The sequence below is a fragment of the Strongylocentrotus purpuratus genome, unplaced genomic scaffold (assembly GCF_000002235.5).
Source record: "Strongylocentrotus purpuratus isolate Spur 01 unplaced genomic scaffold, Spur_5.0 spur5_scaffold_19, whole genome shotgun sequence".
Classification (NCBI taxonomy): Eukaryota; Metazoa; Echinodermata; class Echinoidea; order Camarodonta; family Strongylocentrotidae; genus Strongylocentrotus; species Strongylocentrotus purpuratus.
The window spans coordinates 17,817,131-17,833,442 of record NW_022145604.1 but is presented as its reverse complement, the minus strand read 5'-3'; the positions used below and the strand labels follow the sequence as shown (position 1 = coordinate 17,833,442).

Genomic DNA, 16,312 nt, shown 5'->3' with positions numbered 1-16,312 from the left:
TTAGAGACAGGCGTTCATCCAATGCTCTCGAACTAATTGGATTTGCTGTCAGTAATTAAGGTAATAAATTATAATACAAATATTTTGACACATCCAAATAAATGTTTAACTTATTTGGGTGGGAGGAATATAGGTCTGTTATCTTATATTCATTAAAAAAAATTTTTACACGGTGCATCAAAAGTGTTTGTTACACTGTGCGTCAATAAAACAAGTAAAAACAAACACAAAGTGAATTGCATGCAGGCCATTCTCTAGAAAATGATTATGGCTTTCTCTCTCTCTCAAATGCAATCACAAAAATGGCTTTCTCTTTCTCTCTCTCAAATGCAATCACAAAACAGCTTTCTTCTTCCCTCAAATGCAATCACATAATGGCTTTCTCAATCTCTCTCTTAAATGCAATCACAAAACAGCTTTCTTCCTCCCACAAGTGCAATCACATAAATGGCTTTCTCAATCTCTCTCTTAAATGCAATCACAAAACAGCTTTAGCTCCCATTGCACTTTCACTAGCCCATACAGTGTTATTGTTTATATTTTCACTGATCCAAACACTGAATAGTTATTTTAGGCCAGCTACATGTAGTTCTCTTGTTTCTTGACATGCAGTTCCACCGCCAGAATTCAAGATTATCTTCAATATACATGGTATAAATACCTTATCAACATGCTGTTTGACTATTTCACTGTTTTAAAGTGAACTACATGTAAGAGCGGCCCTCAAAACACAGAAAGCCAAACCCCCTCTCAACTACCAACCTTGGAAAACAGCTTCCACAGCACTCCATGGTAATTTCTATGCGTTTCTCAGAGTCGGACACTCCTTACATGATGCACTATGACTCAAAGTATATACTCTGCAGGAGGTAAGTATCAAGCACAGCTAGCAATCAACAAGCCAAATCTGAACTTTCCCCTGCTGTAATGGACACTGCACTCAAGAATGTCACACATGTATATTTCACAAGAAACAAACCAACTCGAAATGTACAGCAGGGTAGCGATATATACACTCTATCAAAGCATTTTACAGAAGGTGAAAAACAACACTCAAGAATGTTCCTACACTCCCGTGCACTGCAAGAAGAGAAGTTCACAAATTATATATCCGTAGTAAACATCTCAGGAGAGAGTCTGCTGTATTAAAGTGAAACAGGACCCGTCATACAGTGCCCTGCCCACTATTATATGATGAAGGGAAGGTACCCCCTGCATGAATACACCCCCATACAACAATGGAAGACCAGTATAATGTATACAGCAGCTCAGAAGAGTACAGAGTTCTGTTGACTTGAATAGGAAGAGATCTAGGGGAGGGAACAATAGAGAATGCAAAGAAATCGGAACAATAAGGACCGGTCTTCAACATACAATAGACCAAATAAAGAAGGGATTCAGTTCATGTTTTCTCTCCTACTTACTATACTTACTCACTAGTATTTGAGCTTCAAATCTACATACCACATAAAGCTTGGTAAGAATTATAAACCAGCCAAAATACTTTACATACTACAGTAAGCTAAATCAGTTCAAAATGATGTTGACTGTAAGTATTATTTACATGACTTACATGTACATGTGTAGGCCTACATATATGAATAATTTCAATATTTTTAATGTAGAAAAAAATAATCACAATTACCAGTAAGTTTTTAGATTTTTTTCCTTAAAAACCTAAATAAACCATGTCAATTGGTGTCAAATCATCTCACATACATGTAGAATCCATCTTCAACACACGTAGAACTAGAAAAGTAACAGTAGGAAAGGAGATAACTAATAGGTAAGATTAAATGTTTTCAATTACATCAACATTAATTAAAATATTTATTAAATGAAGACAAACAAAAATATGTGATGTCATTATTTCAGTTTCACTTTTTCTTATGTGCTTCATTATTTTACTTGAATAAAAATTCCCACATCATCCTAGGAATGTTTGCAACTGGATTTTCTGTATTTTACGCAGATATTTTTTCAATTATATATATAAGATGTGTTTCATTGGTTGCCTTTACAATACATGGGTAATCCGTTAAACGATTTGGATCCAGATATATGCATATTTGAACACGGTAATACTTGTTCATGTTATACACCCAGTGAATTTAACTCTTCTTTTGTAAAAAATGAATATAATTTCAGTTTAATTCATATGAATGCCCGTAGTCTTAATAGAAATTTTGATAGCATTACAAATCTTCTTGATACATTGTCAAATAAATTCTCAATAATTGCCCTTTCCGAAACATGGATTTGTGGCAAACCAGTTACTCCATTTCATTTACACGGTTATACTTTCATACATTCGGATAGGGCTGGTTGTGTTAGTAGAGGAGGAGGTGTTGCACTGTTTGTAAAAGATGATATAACATGCACCGTTCGGGATGATATCTTTAACACCTATGATAATTCAACTTGTGAATATTTATTTGTTGACATTACACTAGGACCTACTTTAAAATACACAGTTGGAGTCATTTATAGAAAGCCAAATTCAGATCTTGATGTTTTTTTCAAATTTTATAATGAACTACTACTTCGTGTATCCCGTCGCAGTTTAATAATTACAGGCGATTTTAACATAGATCTTTCAAATTTAACGAACAATAAAAGTGCAAATACATTTGTAAATTTAAACTGCTCATTTGGTTTATTAAAGTTGATTACAACTCCCACTCGTATTACAGTTAACTCTGCAACATTAATCGACAATATAATTACCAACCTTACTGAATCCAAATGTACGAGCGGAACAATTTGTACTGATGTAACAGATCATTTACCTGTATTCTCCCTTTTCAATATAGATAATTATGAAAGACATAGGAAAACGATTCAAACTTATACTCGGAAAATCTCAAACGAAAATATTGCAGCATTATTAGGTGAATTGTATAGAATAGATTGGACTTTTTTAAACAACCTTCAGGATATAGAACAGATGTACGATATATTTATATCGGTGATAACCACTGCATACAACAAATGTTTACCTTTGGTACCAAATAAGTCTAAACGATTGAAAATCAGAAAGCCTTGGATAAATAAAAGTTTGATGCGGTGTATTCAAAAGAAAAATAAACTTTACAAAAAATTTATACATAATAGGTCTTTTGTAAATGAAAATAAATTCAAATCTTACAGGAATAAAGTGAATAATCTGTTAAGAAAGGCAAAAAAACATTACTTTTGTTTAAAATTTGAAAATTCGAAAAATGATATTAAAGATACATGGAAAACTATCAATACCCTTTTAAATAAATCAAAACCCAAATTACCCACATATATTATGAAGGATGGTAAAATGGTTGAAAATGACCAATCTATTGCAGATGAATTTAATTCCTATTTTATTTCCTCAAGTTCTGGGTTTGATGCAAATAATCGCCTTGCTCAAGTTAATACCATTTCTCACACAGATTACCTACATGTCCCAACTTCTTCTTCGATATTTTTTAAACCTATATCACAAAATGAATTGATTGAAGTGTGTAAATCATTAAGAAATACAAAATCTTGTGGATATGATAACATAGGTTGCAATGTACTCAAACAAATCATTCATGCTATTGTAAAACCATTGGTCTACATTTTTAATATATCACTGTCAACTGGTACGTTTCCAAGCAAACTTAAAATTGCTAAGATTATTCCCGTTTTTAAAAAAGACGACTGTCATTCATTAAAAAATTATCGACCAATATCTTTGTTACCTTGTATATCTAAATTACTAGAAAAATGTGTTTATAATCGATTGTATAGTTTTCTTTCTAAACATAATATACTTACTGATTGTCAATTTGGATTTCGACGTAATCATTCTACAACCCATGCTTTAATTGATTTGCAGGATAAAGTGACTTTAGCAATGGAAAAAAATAATTTTTGTATTGGAATATTTATGGATTTATCAAAAGCATTTGATATAGTTGATCATTCAATTCTCTTGTCCAAATTGAACTTTTATGGTGTACGTGGAAACCCTCTTAATTTTTTTAAAAGTTATTTATGCAATCGACGTCAATTTACTATGTATAATAATAATGCTTCTGATTTTGCAGACATAACACACGGAGTTCCTCAGGGATCTATACTTGGCCCTTTGCTTTTTTTGATATATATTAATGACTTAATTCAATCTTCTCATATCATGCAGTATATTATGTATGCAGATGACACAACTCTTATTTTTTCACAACCTGATTTAAATAATGTAGAGCACGAGGTCAACAAAGAATTAGACAAGGTTTCAACTTGGTTCAAAGCTAATAAATTGATAGTAAATCTTTCTAAAACAAACTTTTGTATATTTCACAATAAGAGTAAAAATGTTTCCAATTTACTAGATAAGGTAACTTTAAGTATTGATACTACATCTATATCAAAATTAAATGTTGTAAATTTCCTTGGAGTATCCGTAGATAACAACCTTCGTTGGGATTCCCACATCGATAATGTTATAAGCAAGGTATCAAAATCTATTGGTGTTTTATATAAATTAAAATTTCATGTACCATTTCCCATTTTATTCACTTTGTACAACTCACTTATATTACCTTATCTTACATATTGTATAAGTATTTGGGGAAATTCGTGTCATGGAAAAATTAATACCCTCTTCAAATTACAAAAGAAGGCTCTACGTATTTGTACAGGTAGTGATTATTATGCCCACTCTGCTCCGTTATTTCTTCGTTTAAAAACCCTAAATGTTTTTGATTTGTTCAAATACCATACTGCACTAATTGGTTTTTATTTTTTTCAAAATATACTTCCAAAAAGAATATCCTCCATATTTTCGATCAATAACCAAATTCATACTCACAATACTCGGCTTTGTAACACGTTTCATTTATGGAAAGTAAAAAGTTCATTTTCTAAACAATCAGTAAGAAATACTTTGCCAAACATATGGAACACTCTTCCTCAAGTCCTCCGCTTTTATAAAAACAGTTCAATATTTAAAACAAAAATGAAACAGACCTTTTATTCTGAGTACCGTTAAATTTACCTTCCAAACCTTTTTGCCCCCCCCCCCCGCCTCCAATTTTAGATTATTTCATACATATGTTTGTAGTTTTTTGTCTTTATATTGTATTTATTGCTGTATTTTGTGTTTATTGCTGTATTTTGTGTTTATCGATGTATTTTGTGATATCTCGAACTCATATATGCTCAATAATATAAATAATATAAATTATAATATTCGGGGAACTTTTTATACAAAGCCACCATGGGCCTTTCCTATGTTCTCCAATTTCATTTTAAACTATTGTAATAATTGACCATTCCTTGTATGTATATATACTTGTATGTTTATTTGCATTTGCTGTGTTTTTTATGGAAATGAAATAAATAAACGAACTTGAACTTGAACTTGATTTTCTAAGTTTGTATTCTAATAAATAGTACCAGTAAGTCTTTAATATATATTTTATACAAAGTTCAAACTGTTTCATACAGTTGAATTATTCCATATTATTAGAGTTCACAGAGTAGTGTTTCAAAATATGTTATCACCAATAAAATATGGTAAAGGCAAGATGAAATCAGTTTCTTGGGGAAAAAATATTTAAAAACATGCATGACACCAAATTATGTAAAACACCTGACGCAGACTAAGTGAATGACGTCAGAAACACATGTGTTGCTATGAGATAGTGATCTCCATATATTTAAACACATGATAACAAATGATAAAAAATGTAGTCTGGTTTTCTTAAAACTTTCTTGCCTATTTCTTCTTCTCTGCTTCCACTGAATGTAAGTTATATTTGGACCTGAGAACTGGCCTACAAAGTGTTGCCATTTTTTAATCTGATTTTTCAATTTTATTCCAACCTGTTTTTTAAAAATTTTATAGCTTTTCCACACATCAGTTTGATGTTAGTGACCTAGTGTATCCTTGATTTTCTTTTGTTGATAACTTCATTACTTTCAATTTATTTTAATGCTAACACTTCATAATTTAGACATTTGATTTGATTTAGATTTATTTATTTCTGTTTGATTTTCTTTTTCTTTTGCATTTTTACAAATATATAAAACTGTTTTCAATAAACAGGAAAGTTTCAAAAATGATATACATTCTTTACAATTTACATACAGGTACATGTGTAATGGGCGACACGGGAACAGTCCGGGCAGTACATGTAGTCTCTGTTAGTCTGTAAAACACTGTTACCCATAGGACAAATTTAGTGATTTGCATTCAATCTTTCAATTCATAGTTTTTCATACAATAGAACTTCCTGTTTGAAACATCTACTTAATTTGGTACTATGCCTCAAGCCAAGCAAACCAAAATTTTGCTTAAAACTTTAAAAGCGACTGAAACTTTCGACTATATCAGGGCAAAGTTTAGCTCATTTCCATTTGAGTTTTTATGATTGTATGTATACAGGGATGGGTTGGACTTTGGAGTAAGTGTCTCCTAATTCTTAATGTAGTGTACAGACATAGCGTGGTGTTTAACATTAATTACAAGGTCTGGCTCTGTTAATATTTAAAATTATTGTTTCAACATTCAAACTTATTACTATTAATACCCTCAAAACAATGAAGAAAAAGGAAATCAGGAGAAAAATTTAGATCCATTTTCTACATCACTGTTTTCTTTGATTTCGAATAGATACTAATGTATTAATCACATTTTAATCTAATTTATTTTTTTTAAATAATTACCATAACTACATGTACCCTAACCCTAACAAAATTCATTGTACAATTCATATGTTTACAAAATATATTCTGCTACATTTTCTCTGGAATGTGAATGGTACAGGTATAGGTTTATTTTACCTACAGCAGACCACAGTGATTGCTATCTGAAGGGCTCGTCTATAATCTCAAGTGTTATGAATATATGCTTGCTACAGTGAACTTCAATCACAGCATTCATGGAACAATAAGTCTGAGTCAAAGCATTTATTTACATTTTTTTCTTGAATTATATTATGCCATAATACTATCGAGAGATATTAATCTATAAAGCAAGCCTGCCTGATGGAGCTCTAATACACAATGCACATCGACAGCACCCTAAATGCAGAAGACTTTGTGATGGGAATGGGCATGCATACATCAATGATTAGATCGTCTGTTTAATTAAAGCCAAAAAGGCATAAAATTTGTTAATATATACCGGAATATAACATATATACACATACTGTACATGAACTTCAACACCAAGTTAATGCCCTACTGGTTTTAAAGCAAACAAATTCTGTGTATGCATTTGACTTTGACCATTGGTAATCATGAGAAAAAAAATTGATATACAGGTAACGATGCGTTCCTTTATAACATACACCCACACATGATAGCAAACACACATGAACTTACCACATAAAAGACATGGTCGTCGATTAATCAAACATGTATCTGTGTATAATCCAATTACAACGTCCAATTTCGGTTCCATTCAAACATGAAAATTGAATGGATTAATCCTGTTTAATGACGACTGAAACAGAGCATCATTCATCACCGAGTCATTCCTCGGGCTCGAATGTTTTAAGAAGTGGTAACGGACAGACACACATTAGTAGAACACTAACAAAACATATACACGCCCCACTTATTAGCATGCGGAATATAAAGGAACTGTAGAGCGTAGATTGGACTGCGACTGTGGTATATGTTTGTTTTGTAGCACAGAGTCTAGAGAGTGCCATTATCAATCTGATATCTCTCTTCTCATATCTATTGTTCCAGCAGCCTTGATTCTATTCAAAGGAGTCAGCCATGTGTGTGCAAAAGGTGAATATTTCAGAATTGACTCAACAAGGAGGTCATCTATCTAGACAATAGGACAGAGAGAAAGAGAGAGAGAGAGACAGAGACAGAGAGAGACAGAGAGACAGAGAGACAGAGACAGAGAGAGAGACAGACAGAGACAGACAGAGAGAGAGAGAGAGTCTGGGAGAGAGACAGGGAGACAGAGGTGGAAGGGGAGAGGGAGGTAGGGAGAAAGGGGAGGGAGAAAGGGGAGGGAGGGAGGGAAAAAGGGGAGGGAGGAAGAGGAGGGAGGATTAAGGAAGGGGAGAGGGAGGGAAGAATGAGGAAGGTGAGAGGGGAGGGAGAGGGAGGAAGGAGAGGGGGGAGGGAGGAAGGAGAGATGGAAAGAGACACAAAGGTGGGGGTGTCAGAGAGATAGATAAAGAGAGAACAAGACCGGGACAGGACGAGTAGTGTACAAAGATATTAAAGAGAGATTCAACACAAGTTGAAAGTCTGTAATAAGCGCAGTAGAGTTTAATTTTTGTATAGTAGCTGCGTTATCTAAATGGACATATTATTATTATTATTAATCTGCAAATTAATTACACTAACTTTAAACCTGCACAAAAACATTAACTTGGCATTCTTTTTTTATTTGTATTGCATGATTACAATTATCTATTTATTATACCCAAAAAATGCTTTATTATGAATTTAACATCTGTGTTTTTGGTGGAAAGGGTTGTTTTTAAAACATCTACCAGGTACTTGATTTATCTGGTCGGTCTTCTTCCAACTGTTTTGAGGGTTCACTGGTCCGGCAGCACACAAGAACAACAATTCATATTTACCCTTATGAGGATGGTCAGTCTCGGGGGCCTTCCTACTATATTTTCTTCTGTATTTCTTTCTTTGTTGATCTCATAGGCTATCGGTTTAGTGAACCTTTTGTCAACGTCGGTCTCGTGAGCTAGCTATTATTGGTCTACTGGGATGACCCCATCATAATAATACAAATCTGGATTTATATAGCACTTAATACGAAATACAGTCTCTAAGCGCTTTACAAATATTATTACCTCGGTCATCAGATTTATTCAAGCACAATGTGCACCATCTCCACTACCTGGGGATTATTTCTACCACATGATCACTGTGAGGGCATGCGCCAATTACTTACACAAATGCTTTCGCCGTCCTACCAGGTCCCCATTTCTCTCCTGGGTATGGAGTGACAAATGTAAATTAATGCCTTGTCAAACAAAAGACATTAGTACTGTGTCAAGAATTGAACCCACGACCTTTGCATTTCAAGTCAAGTGCTTAAACCACTTGGACTATGACACCTCTACGTCGACAACTCTATATCGGTAACAAAAGTTGTTTTGACCATCTTTCTTGTCTTTTTAATTAAATTCACTTAGTAAATAACATATGTATATTCCCATCTAAAAGTCTGGAAAATATTGCTTGAAAAGTTTTTAAAAAATCACAAAATGTGTCCAGAAATTTTTACATTCTACCCAAGTTCTTGGTGTCTTTTCAGTCAGGATTAAATGTTTGATTTAACACTCTAGTGCATGTACGCCTACATGGTACATTCTTTAGCCAAGCAAACATCCTTTATACTGAATACAATCAATGCATGTCATAACAGTCAAAGCCAAATCAGCAGGTAAATGTTGCCCAGGGCATTTGTAAGTACACCATCTACATCATTGGTACATTCCACACTACATAAATGTTGGAAAGAAATATTTGTTGGTTTTATTTACCTGCAACAAGTGAACATCATCTCTAAAATTCATTTGTTGTTGTCCTCCTCCAAAAAACAACAACCACAACACAAATTATTTCCAAGACAATTAAGGAACCGATGAGACAGCAATACCTCCAGGTAACTGAACTATTAAAATGCGAGTATACATGTATTCCTGTGTATAAGCCTCAAGTATTACGTGTAGCTTGGAGACTAAGGTGGGGTTCTCTGCTGCCCGATTACAAACCTTACAAGTGAATTCTCATTACAGCTACTACCTTCAATAGCAGGCAACCGATCAACCATTCCTCTTTTGATAATAGAGGCAAGAGAAAAAAAAAGAGGGGGGATAATAGATCCACCAAACTTTGGTCTCCAGTTGGAATGGATAAAGTTCTTTTTTGGTTGTTTGGCCAGGCATATCTGGCATAGTTGAGCTTCTGGTGTCTATTCATCTGTGTTAAACACAATAAAGCTAGTGCTTTGGGGAATTGAAATTTGAAAATCGTATTCAATGGCTTAGTATTCATCTTTAGCATACAAAAAGACTCAGCCTGGTAAATTATGAGACGAATCTGAGGGGAAAAAACATGGGAAAAATTTATAATAAATTGAATGCAAGAAAAACTAAGGTTAAAGTGCATGGGAAATAGTATTTAAGATAGGTCTCCTTGCAAACTTATTCAAGACCTCAAAAGTTTGTGCCTCTAGCACAACATATATGTAGTGCTTCAACAGCGTTTTTTTTAAAGGGTTTAACATTTTTGTCAAATTGAACTTCATACATACAGTAAGGAATGCAAAAAAGTTAATTATAAAAGTTTTGCTTCCTTCGATCTCATGTTCATTACATCAAAATATAATATTCAACTTGTGCTCTCATTTCTTAAAGCTAGATCCGCCCCTAAGTCATCCCCCCCCCAGTTGTACGAACCTGTCTACGCCACTGCCCCCCCCCCCCCACACACACTCACACACACACCCACATAGCAGGTAATTGTCCTCCGGGTAATTGACCGTGGGGGGGGGAATAATTGTCCTCCGGGGGTGTTTTGATAGTGGTGGTAATTTTCCAGGGAGGGGGATATGATAAACCAGTTTGCGATTCGCCTCTTGTTCTAGCGCTGTTACGTTTGGTAGGCGAATTTTCCGTGGTCGATGTGTGTAGCTTGCAAACAAGTAATAGCAGGAAGTGGAATTTTATTGTTCACCTCAGGCACCATTATCCATAAAGATATTGATTTTGTAAAGAACAAATGGGAGTATTCTATAGGCCTGTCCTCATCAGACTGAAGTTGCAAATAACCCAGTTTTTTCAGACTCTGGATATTTTCCCGAAGCTCGAAATTGCGTCTTCACCAGACTGATATGCTCATCACAACCTAGGTCGGATGGGCGCAAATTAGCCCGCTATTTCGGAAACGAGACCAAGATTTCTCTGGGTATTTTCTTGACTGACCAAATAGCCCGCTAATTACAGCTGCGGCTGATGAAGGCGCAAATTTGCTGGCTAATTTGAGATCGGGCTAGTTAAAATAGCGGGTTATTTTGCAACTTCAGTCTGATGAAGTCAGGCCTATTGTGTATGATTTCGCGCATCATGACTGCACTATCAGAGAATGATCCCCCATATCATAGATTGATCGAAACTTTTTAAAAAAAAAATCAACTTTTGAATTCTGGGATTCTGTGTCTGATTTGCCTCAAACTTCCAGTCCTGTTTTAATCCATGTTAATTCAATACACTCTTCTTTTGTTAACAGTTGATTCTCCTTTCAAACACACAGGATCAAATTTTATTGTTGTTTTAAATTCTTTTTATATTCAATGTAGCTTATTTACCCCCACATAAAAACGTAGTACAACTTCTTCACCTTCCAAATTACCATTACTGCGTGTACATTTATATGTGAGGCCTAGCAAATCGCCTACGATCATCACACCATATAAATATACACGTATTGCCATACATGTACTGTTGGGGCTGCTCATTGGGGAGAAATAAACAACTTTTTGTTTGTTGAGTGGGTGGAGGAGTATTGACATGTATATAATTCATATTGATAAGAGCTACTGAGGTGCAAAGTTTAGGTCAAAGAGAAATCATTCTTCAAAGACACTAACATTCCGGAAACAAATTCCTCCGCTTTTGTTAATACGTACACACAAAAGCTATAAATTCTTGGGTTAATAGAGCTCTCAAAAACCACAAAATTGTTGATTGACTATTCAAAAGTGTACCGTAAAAACTACTTATTTTTCAAACATACATGTACATGTTTATTTGAAATATTCTTTGTTGGTGTTTTTTGTTCATTTTAAACCACATCTATCGAGAAGTTCATTAACCGTATATCCTCTACCCTTTTTTTCTACAACTATTTTATTAAAAAATATATTGACTCATCCAAATTTAGTATTTAGCAAACACAGTGAAAATGTACATGTTTAAGTTAGTAAAATTGAGGGAATAGTGGCATTGTTGGTCAAACAGTTTTTGAGCGTCAAGTAACGCCTGGCTGGAATGCTCCCCAGGGAGTGGCTTAGAGACATCATAGATGTATTAAGCGCTATATAAAACTGGAATAATAGTATTATTATTGAAGGACTCAGTTATTTGCAACCCAGAGCAAAAACAAGAATGAACAATTAAGAGGTTGTATATTTTCATCATACTTTAATTGCTGTGACAGGCACATTTGAAGAAAAAAATATCAGCACGTAATGAGAGAGAAGATCCTTATCATACATAAAATAAGCGGTGTACATAACGCCTATCCACGACACCATATGTCGAATCTCAGCCCAGCACTAATGTCCTTTGGCAAGACATTAACCCACATTTGCCACTCTCCACCCAGGTGTAAATGGGTACCTGGGAATTGTTGGGGTAGGAAGGACAGCATTTAAGCCGATGAAGTTTTCCTCAAATAAACAAAATTTACTATTATGCATGGATACAGGGGCATATGGAGATAGGATGGAAATGCCCAGGAAACCAAAAATTGATTTGTGATAATCATGACAACTTTCCAAGTCATAATAAAAATCTCTATAAGCTAACAAAGTACTTGGATATTGTTACCATAGCTGAATTTTAGGCAACCACTTGTGCGAAGGAATAACTTTAAAGAGCACATGGCAAAAAAAAACTACCCCCCGATTTTTACGATGTTTCATGTCGTATTTAGAATATGAAGGCATTTGAAGAGCCATGCTTTTCAGGGAACATGTTTAATCTGATGTTCTTCCACCCTTGCATTATAACAATGATAATGCTCACAAATTAATTTTTACCTCTTCCCAGAACTCAACCTTCTCTTTAAGCCTAAATTCTACCTACTAGGTACACAATCTTCCAGCAATAATACCCCATTCATATTCATTACCAAACCTGGCAGAATCCAGATCAGTCTGGACCAAAGGCTAACGTGAACAGTACCAGCACCACTTCACTTCACACTCAGAGTGGCTCTGAAGAATTGCTCAACTTATAAATAGATTGCAAAAAATATTACTGAATGGACCTCTTGAAAGTATCAAGGATATAAAGAATTCAAGGAAATTTTAGGTTTAAATGGTAGAATAATGGCCAAGAAAGTAACATAAATTTGTATTCTTATTATCTTTCCTTGGAATATATAGGGAAAGGATGTTCCAGAGACATAGAGCCTGTCACATAAACAATAATATTGGATAATTTTATAGCGCTCATAATATATTCACCATGTATTGTGTGTGGTTGGGTGATCTTTCTTTATTAGTAGTAAAGAGTTTTGATACCAGCAGACTTTGAAAGTGAATTTGTTTCTCAGGTAATCTTAGTCGATATCTGCAATTTTACCACTTCTGATCATCCAGCCTCTCTCTCTCTCTCCAGATTCATAACCTGGTTCACCGGTTCTTTTCAAACTTAACAGTCCTTCCAGGACTACCCACACGGTGAAACCACAAACCCCAAAATGTTTTAACTATAAATGTTATTGTCTATTTTTACATTATGTCACAATTTTTTCCTGCATTAAAAAATCTTCGAGATGGTGAATTGGTGATGGTTATGAGATCTGATTGTTCGTACATGTACTCTCTAAAAAGAAAAGAGTGACTTTTCACTACATTTTCAGTTTCTCACTAGTCACTACATTTTCACTCACCAGAGGAATCATGTCCTGATCACTTGACTTTGTTTATTTTAGAGGGTACATGTATCATAACACAACCCACACACTTGAGGACAAAACTTGCCTGTACTCTGATGGGCGTATTTTTAGCTATGAAGCATTGTATGAGTCATCTATTCATTGTACAGCTGCAGCAGCCAGCAACATTGACTAATTGATTTATTGTTCCCTTACACTCTGACAGCTATGAATACTCAATGTAGAACATGCATATCAACCAATGTATGATCTACCGGTACTCATCTACACAACACATTCTCTTTCTATCAAATAGTGCATATTGTCAGTATCAGCTTTGGTACCTGTATTTTCAATAACCTCATTACAGGAAATGCTACATGACATAAGAGTTTTGCTTACAAATATTATGTGTTGATATAAACTAAATTGGTAAATAACACTCTCTATGATATATTGATAGAGACGAAAAATGAAACTGTGTTCTTTCCATGAAGACTAAATTCAAAGATACAGTACAAAGAAGTGTTGTCTATTACTAAAGAAAGACTTGAGAGGGGGAAAATGAGAAGCAGAAAAATGAAAACTACACAAGATAAATGAAGACAGACACAAACAATAACAAATATGTTGTAATGGTAATCGATATATGTAAATGTGCTACATTATTTTGGGGGAGATGCTGGGGGAGATGCTGGGGGAAGATGCTGTCATTAAAAATTTCAACTTAAATCAGGTACAGACTTTCTTTGGTAAATGTTTAAAACTTTAAATTTTTGTAGCACTTTCCTTAAAGGTAAAGACCAGTTTTGGAAACGCGCGCACCCCTCTCACAAAATGAAATGGAAGCTCTTATTACCAATCATGTGAAAGATTATGTTTTGAATAATATGTGATGATACAAATTTTGCTGAGAAAGTACTCTCTTAAAAAAGAAGAGTGAATTTTCACTCTATTTTCACTTTCTTGGGAGTGACGTCCATGATCACTTGTTTAGGAGTGAAAATCGATTGATTTTAGAGTGCTCTCTAAGAAGAAAAAGTGAATGTTCACTCTATTTTCACTACATAAATTTTCACTCTCCAGAGGAGTGTCGTCCGTGATCACTCGATTTTTTTTAGAGAGTACTAATTGATATATTTGGTAAATTATTATATCTATTTGGACCAGATACATATTGCACATGTGTCCGATAGTCCCATATACATCTTTCTGTGTACAGTGCTTGTAACTTTACCAAGACTGGGCCAAATTTCTTATCATTTTGATGATTCCAGAACCTTGCAGTACACACCAATACTTATATGCTAGACGATCAACCTTTTTTGATCGATTCCACAACGTTTCTTTCACAATGCAATCGCATGACCATAACTGGTCTTTATCTTTAATTTGAAATATTAGGAGGAACTTAGAAGTCCAAAAGGAAAACTAGAAAACATTGAAGTGGACAGCATTCTTTTTGTTTCATTGCTTGACCAAAGCCAGTAGAGTTAAAACATTTAAACAGAAGAAAAACAATGATTTTTCAAACACACTTTGTATTGCTGGGGGGGGGGGGGAGGGACAGTTTTAAAAGTGCAACCATGTTTTTGATGATTATGATATGGTGACATCTATAAAGAGTTGACATGGACGATGGTTGATGGATCCAAATTGAAATTGCTACTTAAATTGATTTTTTTTTTTATGAATTCCAATTCCTAAAACATGAAATAGCCAAGTATAATAAGCATTAGATCAGATAACTTTTTTTTTTATAAAGAATGACATGCAACCTCTGTTATTCCATTAAAGACATCTAGACCAAAGAATTTAGAGTCATTTCTCTGCCAAGATATACAAATGTAGGCCGCCATTATGCATTTTTTGGCCTTCAACAATATCAAAATGAACCACTATCTTTTATGTGCAAATTTTCAGTTAATATTTATTAAAAAAGCAATTTCCGAGATTGTACGTTCTTCAACAATGAATTATAAAGCGGAATGGAATTTTTGATGATTACATGGGCAGCATGTAATTGTGTATACCACCAACCCACAGGCTTGGGAAGCATTGTGCCTTCAAATATTTTCACGGAAGGATGAATTGTAACAAATCGAACTATGCCAAAATCATATTGAGGTATGCAGAATGATAAATGCATGGACAAATCTAATAGCTTGAATTCTGGAATAAAAGCAGTGGATTTAAAGGTTCATTAATTTTTTTTAAAGGAATCAAATAACCATTTTTATTCTTCCAATTCCTGATACCCAATAAATGGCACAATAAAGAAACAAATTAAGAAGGATTTCTTTTGAGTGTGTGCTTGTTCTTTAAGTAGAGATTCATTGATTTTAAATATTTATTTAATTTGTATCAGAATTGCATAAGAGAAAGATAGATTGAACAAGTTCTTCAAATTCCCCTCTTGGAATCATTTGATCAAAGCAGCAATTGTTATCAATTTGAAAACGGTAAAATACCACCCTACTTTCGCATTTAAAGAGCTCTACGATCACTGCCAAGATTTGTAACGTCAAACAAGGGACCGAATTAGCACAAGCAGATGATGTCCTATAGCAATGCATACATTTTCCAGCTAATTATATGCTAGATCTGTGATGTTTTGAACTTGACCATGTTTACCAAAAGCTTCAGTGTAATGGACCATATGTCATAAATATACTTTTCATTGGCA

At 34.2% G+C, this 16,312-nt stretch overlaps 1 protein-coding gene across 5 annotated transcripts in view; it reads right to left on the bottom strand.

The window, feature by feature from the left end:
- Window positions 1–16,312, bottom strand: part of LOC105439323 (protein cordon-bleu-like) — a 57,332-nt gene that overhangs the window by 31,464 nt on the left and 9,556 nt on the right. The window contains exon 1 of one of the 5 annotated variants that reach the window (XM_030990468.1): window positions 9,504–9,725. The exons of 3 other annotated variants lie outside the window; for them this stretch is intronic. In XM_030990468.1, coding sequence (XP_030846328.1) covers window positions 9,504–9,523 — 20 coding nt within the window. In that variant the 5' untranslated portion in view covers window positions 9,524–9,725. Of the gene's footprint in view, window positions 1–762; window positions 1,241–9,503; window positions 9,726–16,312 lie in introns of those variants that run through there. One more of the 5 variants, XM_030990467.1, reaches the window with a different exon arrangement.